The following is an 8,264-nucleotide window of genomic DNA, read 5'->3' as shown; positions in this document are numbered from 1 at the left end:
ACCACTCTCCTTGGACACCTGGCTCCCCTCCCCTCCGGGACCTCAGCGCTTCTCCAACTATCCTCCTTAGCTCGTTGAATTCTGCCCTCCTAAAATCTAGGGCCACTGCCTTACTGCGTGCCTTTGCCACCTTGCGCTGGATGGTGAATCCCAGCAGGCGATGATCGCTGTTGCCCAGGTGGTCGAGCCCCCGCAGCCCCCGCACCAGGTCGTCACCCGTGGCCAGCACCAGATCCAACAAAGCGTCCCCCCCGGTGGGGCTGTGCACGTCCTGGGTTAGATGGAGGTCCTGCACTCTGGCCAAGATCCTACGTGAGCGGTCAGACCTGGCTGACTGTTCTTCCCAGCAGAAGTCCGGGACGTTCAGGTCCCCCATGACTACCACATCCTTAGCCTTCGCCACCTCTGTGAGCTGACCCAAGAATTCCTGGTCAAGCTCTTCTCCCTGTAATTGTGCAGATCACCTTCAGACCCTGTTCAGAATTGAAGCACAACCTGGCAGCAGGAGCTGGGTTTAATGATACAGTCAGTATTTCTGATAGCTGTTCCAGAGCTCTGGGAGGTCCCCTCAGGGCTGGCAACAACTGGATTTGGCAGTTGGCATTTGCCACTGGATTCTATCACCAGTTCTCCAGGGACTGCCAGAAGAGATCAGGTACAGGGTAGATGCTGCTTCCATGTGCTTGGTAGTGAAGACTGATGTGAAGGAGGCATTTAGCTCCTTGCCCAACGTCCCCATCTTCCTTCTGTGCTCCTTCTCACAGCTGGGATCTGGGGGGCCAGCAGCTCATGAGGCAGTTTTGACATCTGATGTTTATCACAGAGCTTTCTGCTCCTGTTTTTGTGCCTTTAGCTGCTTGCCCTTCAGAATCTGTTGCCATTCCCTGGATTTCCGCCTTGTGCCCCGCTGTTATAGTGTGTGCCCTGTGTTAAGAGCTTCCATAGGATCAAGTTTCCAAATACTGCTGGATCTGTTTGGCTTGAATAACTCTTCAAGCCCTTCCTGGCTCCCTTTATCTCCTGTGGTACATGTGACTTGAGGCTTCAGGACAGAGGTGGGGAGGATAGCAGCCAGGCCCTGTCCCTCCCGCTCCATGGCCAGCTGTTGTGTGGCAGCACCTGCCTTTCTACAGTAATGATGCTCTGTGGGGGCTGATAAAGACAACAGTTGATGTGTCGCAGATCTCATTTGACTTGTGCTGCGTGATGTGCTCATTACACAATATCGACAAATCATGTACCATGTGGGTAAGACCTGGCTGGCAGACTGCACCAAGTAGCCACTGTGGGGAGTCCTTACTGAGTCAGGGTGCTGCACAGATTGGCTTTGGGTCAAACATTAGTCATTATCCTTTTAGCAGGGTTTTGGAAGCTAATATAAAATAGCTGCTGAGACAAAGGCTGGAGAGAGGCAAATGCAGCTGTGTGCTCAGCAGTCCTGCAGTGACTGGGGCCTATTCAACCAAGATATGTTCCAGTACAGCCTAGTGCAAGGTCAGACATCTAGGAGCAGGGCAAGCAGGCCAGACCTACAGGACAAGGGCTCTGACAAGGGGGTAGTGGTCACAGCAGACGGTCGAGTCAGTGTGAGGTGGAGATGTGATCTCTAAACACGTGACCAGGGCAGCGGTGGCTCTGGTGACACTCCTAATCTTTCCCTTTGCTGCAGGCAAAACTCTTCCCAGCTGCTCTTGTTCACTTTGGATCTGAGGAGCGCAGAGGTGAGTGATCCCTTCTCCCCTTAGGCTGTTGTGCATCCAGGTAAATTGTGTAACTCCAGTGAGCTGAGCCAAGGATTTGTCATTGCCCACCCCAAACTCCCCCATGTCCCCTGGTCTCCTTCTGTCACCCAGGTTGCTTGTCAGTTAATAGAAGTGCATTAACACGTGTGTGAGCATAAACCACGAGCCTTTCCTACAAGCTACTCAGGCTCTGACATTGGCAGTGAGTGCTATGGAGATAGGAACGCTGAAAGAACCTAGCTTGATAGTCTCCAAAAAGAAGCTTGTGAATCTCGTCACTTTAAAAGAAAGCTGGACAGATGATGCCGATCTGCACTGGAAGATCCAAGCCTGGCTGGCTTCCTGTGGGAATGAGTGAGGCAGGAAGAGCAGGTCTGGTGCACAGCAATGCTCCCGGTGTGCCAGAATGGAGAGCCTGAGGTGCTGGGCCTCATTGAACAAAGTGCTGCCAAGTTCAGGGTGCTGGGGCTGGGGTTGGGGTAGAGGTGGCAAAGAAACAGCCATGCTTTGGTTTGGAGACCGTCACCAAGTGGCCAGCAGCATTGGTTATAATCCTGGAAGAGGGCAGGGACTCCCTGAAGTGCACTGGGGACATTAGCTGGTCTGGAGCCACTCTGAGGACAAGTGTCTGCATGTTGGCGACTGTTGCCATCCTCTGGCAGGGGGTGTATGTATGGATCGTGTGGGGTTTTGTTTTACAGACTATTTCTTGAGACCAGACCTGCTCGAATCTGCTGTATCCCCTTCTGCAGCTGACTTGTTAGTAGCCAGGTAGGTGGGGACTGTGAGGGAGGTCCCAGGGAAGGGGTCTTTGGGGGAGGAAGGGTGTAATTAACCCTGTGTTGGGGAGGGATGAACCCTCAGGCACTCTTACCTGCGCTCAGGCTCATGCAGCCTGACAGGATGGCTACATGCCTTTTTCTGTTGGGGGGGGCCTGGGCCTGAGGAGCTGTAGGCTGGGAGCACATGGGAAGGGACCAGTTTGAAAGCCCTGTCTAAGCACTGCTCAATCCATTCTCCTCTCAGATGTCTGTCCAAATCTCTTGTTCCTTCTGCGCCATCAGCTTCAGTAGCAGCTTCTCCCCTACCAGCCGGGCTGGAGGAGACTGCGAATGAGAGAGGGGCTACAGAGCATCCAGAGCCAGCAGAAGCCTCTGTAGCCCCACAGCCAGTGAGAAGGGCCCCTGGGAAAGTGCCAAAGTGGTTGAAGCTGCCAGGTATTTATTGTCTGATTTATAGGGGCAGCTTTTCTACTGCAGAGCCTCCCCAGGGGCAGGCCCTGATGGGCCCAGCTCGGCACATCCTGAGACTGGTTCACCAGTGACAGGGCACACGAGGCAGCTGGAATTGCTCATGGGCACTTGAAATGCATCCCATGCTGGGGAAAGCATCTGGACACGTGCAGCTCTGCTCTCCTGAGCCTGTGCTCCAAGGCATCCTGCCAGAATCTAGCTTCCATGTTGCATGAGCTCAGCCTGGCCTGGCATGCTTTAGGGCTGTTCAGCTATGATGAGAGGGCCTCTGTCTCGAGCTCCTCTAGGTTCCTTTTCTTTGCTGGCACTGGCTGGTGGAAAACATCATCTTTTCCTGGGAGTGCAGGTACTGCGCTTAAGATACTTGCCATTCATATCTTGTAAGGCTGTTTTCAGTAGTAGCTGCTCAGGTGACTTTTGTTAAAAAAAATCCCTATCCTAGTCCTTGGTCTTGGAGCAGTAGCTCACACCTGGGGCTCAGGCAGGATTTCTCTCCAGAAGCAGCTCCTGACTTAGGGTGTGCTCATGAGGTCATCAGCATTCAGTCATGAGGCTTTGCCATTATGTGACAAGAAACAGAACCACAACTTCTGCGTGGTCCTGTGCACATGGGATTCTGCAGAAGCCACATGCTGGAAGCATCCTAGTGCCAGGGGAGTGTCCTTTCCCAGGGGGGTGGGGGGTTCATGTGTGCAGTGTAGGTGGCTGAGAGGTTCCCCATGCATGGCCATGAGAAGCCAAGTGGGAGTGGCTGCCCTGCGTCTGCCCATAGGCCAGTGGTCATCTCTGCCAGAGTGCAGCTTGGACCTGGGACCCAGTGGGTGCAGAGTCCAGCTCAGAGATCACCTCACTAGGGAGTGTCTGCACCTAGCAGGGCCTGGAGAAGCAGCTTCCTCCTCCTCCTCCCCCCTCCCCCCCCCCAACAGAGATGTAACAAAGACCCTGACGGTACCATAATGTCCTCCTTGTTTGTGCTGCAGGTGGGAAGAGATGAAGGACTTGGGCCCCTTCACTAGACCGAAGCAGCAGAAGGTGTTGTGCTTCTTTCTATGGGAGCTGCTTTAGTCTTGGTGAGAAGTGGCTGTTGGATCTGGAGAGACTGGACCTACCCATGTTGTTTCTGAATAAAGCAGTGCTGTTTCCTGTGACCAGTTCTGCATTGTTGGGAGTGGAGGAAGGCCCATGTGAGACTGTCAGCCCGACAGTGGAATTGGGGTCAGGTAATCCAAATGGAGCAGGGAGAGAAAGCACCCTCTCCTCTCCTGCCCTGTCCCTCTCTGTCTCTTGCCTTTGCTTCTCTGGGTGTGTTAATTCAAGCCTTTTCTCAGCTGTCTTCTGAGACAGTCTGGCAGCCTGGAATGAGGTCTGGGTGCTGGAGTCAAGTGCCCAGTTCCATCCACCATTGTAAAATGCTACCCAGAGCCAGGCTGGTCTCTGTTCTGTGTGGTCTGGCAGTGGATACCTCTGCTGGGGGAGGAGGAGTGGAGGGAGCAGTCTAGATTGCTCATGGCAACTCGGGAGGCTTTTGCAGGGAAACTCTTGGTTCATTGCACTTGTCTGTTTTCAGTCACTGGAGTCTTGCTAATGAAAGGCACAGGTATCTGTTAACAGCAAGCATTCAGAGCTGGCCTTTGCTCCAAGCTCTGGGGTTGATTTTTATACATGTAATTAACAGCATTAATTACTGTTTTAATGAGAGCAGGTCCCTTCACTTGGCTCCTGTTGCCTACACAGTCCTGCAGTGGAGCTGCAGTTTGCAATGAGTGCAGGAAGGAGGGGCGCTGTACTTGGAGCCTGGGCCTCAGGCATGCGCCGTGAGGAGAGGCAGACTATTGTTAGAGTGTGCCAGTCTTGGGGATGAGCGTTCGGGGCCACAATAGCTGCGCGGCTGTGTTGTATTTGAAGCCTCTTTCATGGCTCAGTGACTCCAGCCGGGCCGTCGGGGTTGTTCCACGTATGGTAATAAGCCTTGCCATTTGCTTTCTGTTTTCCCCATACAGAGCTTGTTCCCTGAACTACGTAGGCGTCTGCACAATTTGTAGATGTAATAAAGCAGAGTGGCCATAGGAGGCCTTTCTGTCGGCCCCTTTGATACTGTGCATTTCTTCCCCACTGCTCTCTCTCTATTGGTTCACAGGAACCTGCTCCCTATTCATTGGGCCTGACATGCCCCATTCTCCCCCCATTTTTTTCTACAAAGCAAAACGGAGCTTTGTACCATCTGAATGAACTTCAAAGTGGCTGGAAGGGGCACCCAGGGTTCCTGGCACTTGTCATTGTCTCCCAGCCTGGCTAGCATTTCCCTTCAGGTCTAATTACTTCCAAATGCTCCGAAATGCTTTGAAGAAAATCAGAGGAGAGGGGGAGGCATGAGGGAAAGGTAGAGGAGGGAAAAGGAAACTGAGGGGAGGGAGCAGAATGCAGGCTCTGAGGGAGAGCAGTTTCTTGAGGCACCCAAACATGACCGGCCTGGGAACGTGGATGCCAGTGGCGGTGGAGCCTCAAATGCCCTGCGGGCTGCTGCTCTCAGCAATGCCTTTCTGTCGAAAGCAGCCCCTGGCCCTAGGGCCGGACCAAACCAGAAGGGGAAATGCTGCAGCAAGGTTCTGCAGGGGGCAAGAGAGATGCAGATGAGTAGCATAGCTAAAGGTCAGAGCTGCAGTGGATTACTCTAGGGCCAGGGGGGCTCACCAGGCCCCAGCCAGTCTCTTGGTGAGGTGTGCTGGCCTTGCTGCTCTCCTCTGAACTCTCCTGCTGCTGGGGGAGTCTCTGTTCTTTGCATGTCCCTGGGGACATGTCTGCACAAGTCAGCATCAGTACGGCAGCTTGACACAGCAATGCCCCACCTGGTCTACCAGGTGCTGCGCTGTGCGTGGCAGGCTGTTGAGGGGGTACCATGAAGTCAGGCAGATGCAGGGTAGTTTACATATCTGTCTGCCTTCTGATACGCAGTTGAGCCAGTGTAAGGGCAGCCACTGCTAACCTGACTGCTCAGGCCCCGCAGCTGGGGCCCCTAGTGCATGTGCAGTGCCTGAGGCACAGGGCTGATACTGGCTACTCCATTGACTCTTTCCTTTATCTCCGCTAGAGGGCATGGGCAGTGTCTTGTGCTGCTGTTCAGCTTGCAGATGGTAGTTCTCTAGCCTGTGCTTGAATGCTAATTGGATGCTGCTGGGCCAGGCCATGGTCAGGGCATGAGCACTGCAAGCACCTGGCACAGCCCTTGGGAAGCAGACAAAAGCCTCAGCAGCAGTAACAAGCAGTGCCCAGCTGCTGGGTTCACGGCCCGTGGGCAAGGGCTGCTGCCAGTTCATTGTCCTGCACAGGGGAAGCATGGCTGTGACTTCACGCTGTGCAGGGATCCCTGCGATTCCTGGCAAGGGTGCTGTGTACCTGCAGTGAGGACGGGCAGCAGTCACAGGCTGGGAGTTTTGTTTGGCTGGATTTCCCAAACAGGCTTTCTTAGCAGGTTCAGTGACTTGCTGCCCTTATTGCAGTGGTTCATGGAGTGATTGCTGGTAGGCATGCATCGTTCTGTCTTGGGCTACCAGCAGCAAGTTGCATGCATGACCCTGGAGACCTGGACAAGGGCAGGATGCAGGAAAATGCCCTCTGGGAAGAGACAGCAAGATCCAACACCCGTTTCTGGGTCTGCCACATGAGGATGAGCTCATTGTGTGCCTGAGTACCAGCCCTGCCCTTCCTGCTGCCAGGGCAGAAGCAGCCAGCAACTGTGCCCAGGGATCCGCCTGCACGGGAAGGTCCTAGGGTGGCCAGTGCCCTGAGCACTCTGATTAACCAGTAAAGGGCAGGAGCACCAGCAGTGCTCCACGCTGGGAGCTCAGTGGCCCCTCTGTTTTGCTGAAGACCCCTGAGGGCAGAGCACAGCTGGAAAGCTGCTCCCAGGCCAGCCTCCCACTTCCCAACAAAGCCAAGCTTGGCAGCCTGGTTCTGCCCATGTGTCAAGTCTCTTATTTCAGCTTCCCCCTCCCCTGCCGGCAGAGAGGCCGGGCTGTCCCGTGATGTGGGATTCTCACACATGCTGTTTGTTATTCTGTCCCTTTTTAAGAGTTTTCCTTTCGTCCTACAAAAATTTAAAGGAGAGGGTGGGGGAAGCACAGCAAGGCTTTGAAGCAACTTGACTTTTGATGATTAATTGCAGCAAGGAGCCTGCACTAGGGCGGGAGACTTATTTTTGATTTATTGATGTTTCTTTGTGAGAACAAATTTATAGCAGAGGGGAAGCAGCTTCTGAGAGGAATATCAAATGGTTAAAAGGTTCCAAGCACTCTTTGATGTTGCAGCCGGAGGAATGCTGGAAGGGCTCAGGGAGAGGCACTGTTTATTTATAAAATAAAGATCATGTACCTGCTCTTGGCACAGCCTGCAGCTGAGCTCCTGCTTAATAGCTCAGACAGCAGAAAGGCCTGGAACTGGACTTTAAACCTCGACCACAGCAGCCTGCTGAGGTGACAGGAGCCCACAGCTAGGGGAAGGTTTCCAGCTGCTCACTCTTTCCACACACCCCTGAAGAAGCAGCACCTGTTTCTCACATTGGACGAGGAGGCAGAAAGGCCTTGGCTGAGCTGCAAGCAGGAAGCTGCCAGTACAGGCGGGACTGCTGCTGGTGGCAGGATGCCCTGCTCCAGGCGTGCAGGCTGCAGGAGCAGACCTGGTAAAATAGCATTTCCTTTGTAGCTGCTGGTTCTTTGCCCTGCTCAGTGAGAAAGGGAAGATGGCAGCACTGCCTTCGTAGTGGATATGTGCTGGAGACGCTGGGGCAGAGTTCTGGCGTCAGTGCTGCTGGACGCCCCACGAGGCCTCTAGAAGTCCAGGAGCTGGGGGAGAGCAGCAGCTGCTTCAGCTCCCTGCGGTGCAGCCACAGCCCACAGCTGCAGGGTGTTATGTCCCCCCACCCCCGCGCCGGGAACCACCTACCAGCTGCGGCAGCACTTTCTCCACGTGCTCGACATCCACCCGGGCCAGGTCCTCGGCCCGAGCCTGGCGGGCAGCTCGCACGGCAGCCTCTACAACAGGGAAGGTCGTGGGCAGCCGGCCCGGGCCGGGCGGGAGCCGCCAGAGACAGCGCCTGCGCGAGGGCTTCCGAGGCCTGGCCCCAGCCCGGCACGGCCCGATCACCCGCTCCCCCCGGGTAGGGCCTCCCCCTCACCTCGCACGAAGACCTTCAGCATCTCAGCCAGCAGCGCCAGCGCCTCCCCGCCCACTGCGGGAGAGCGGCGGTGAGCGGCTCGGGGGCTCCCGGCCCGGC

General features: G+C 55.0%; 3 protein-coding genes across 4 annotated transcripts in view; 2 read left to right on the top strand and 1 right to left on the bottom strand.

Moving 5' to 3' along the window:
- Window positions 1-4,108, top strand: part of ASPSCR1 (ASPSCR1, UBX domain containing tether for SLC2A4) — a 55,862-nt gene extending 51,754 nt beyond the window's left edge. Inside the window, exons 12-15 of one of the 2 annotated variants that reach the window (XM_019556516.1) lie at window positions 1,670-1,721; window positions 2,444-2,513; window positions 2,769-2,959; window positions 3,976-4,108. In XM_019556516.1, coding sequence (XP_019412061.1) covers window positions 1,670-1,721; window positions 2,444-2,513; window positions 2,769-2,959; window positions 3,976-3,989 — 327 coding nt within the window. In that variant the 3' untranslated portion in view covers window positions 3,990-4,108. The remainder of the gene's footprint in view (window positions 1-1,669; window positions 1,722-2,443; window positions 2,514-2,768; window positions 2,960-3,975) is intronic. The other variant, XM_019556515.1, reaches the window with a different exon arrangement.
- LRRC45 (leucine rich repeat containing 45) overlaps window positions 4,082-8,264 on the top strand; it is a 14,454-nt gene continuing 10,271 nt past the window's right edge. The window contains exon 1 of the mRNA XM_019556510.1: window positions 4,082-4,215. Within this exon, the coding sequence (XP_019412055.1) occupies window positions 4,107-4,215 (109 nt within the window). The 5' untranslated portion in view covers window positions 4,082-4,106. The remainder of the gene's footprint in view (window positions 4,216-8,264) is intronic.
- The window catches only part of CENPX (centromere protein X), a 1,719-nt gene continuing 606 nt past the window's right edge, over window positions 7,152-8,264 (bottom strand). The window contains exons 3-5 of the mRNA XM_019556496.1: window positions 8,166-8,219; window positions 7,934-8,022; window positions 7,152-7,833 (exon numbers count right to left, since the gene is read on the bottom strand). Coding sequence (XP_019412041.1) covers window positions 7,819-7,833; window positions 7,934-8,022; window positions 8,166-8,219 — 158 coding nt within the window. The 3' untranslated portion in view covers window positions 7,152-7,818. The remainder of the gene's footprint in view (window positions 7,834-7,933; window positions 8,023-8,165; window positions 8,220-8,264) is intronic.

This window comes from Crocodylus porosus, unplaced genomic scaffold (assembly GCF_001723895.1).
Source record: "Crocodylus porosus isolate Cpor-Errol unplaced genomic scaffold, CroPor_comp1, whole genome shotgun sequence".
In the NCBI taxonomy this organism is placed as follows: domain Eukaryota; kingdom Metazoa; phylum Chordata; order Crocodylia; family Crocodylidae; genus Crocodylus; species Crocodylus porosus.
Note: the sequence above shows the minus strand (reverse complement) of the source record. Positions and strands in the feature narration are given on the sequence as shown.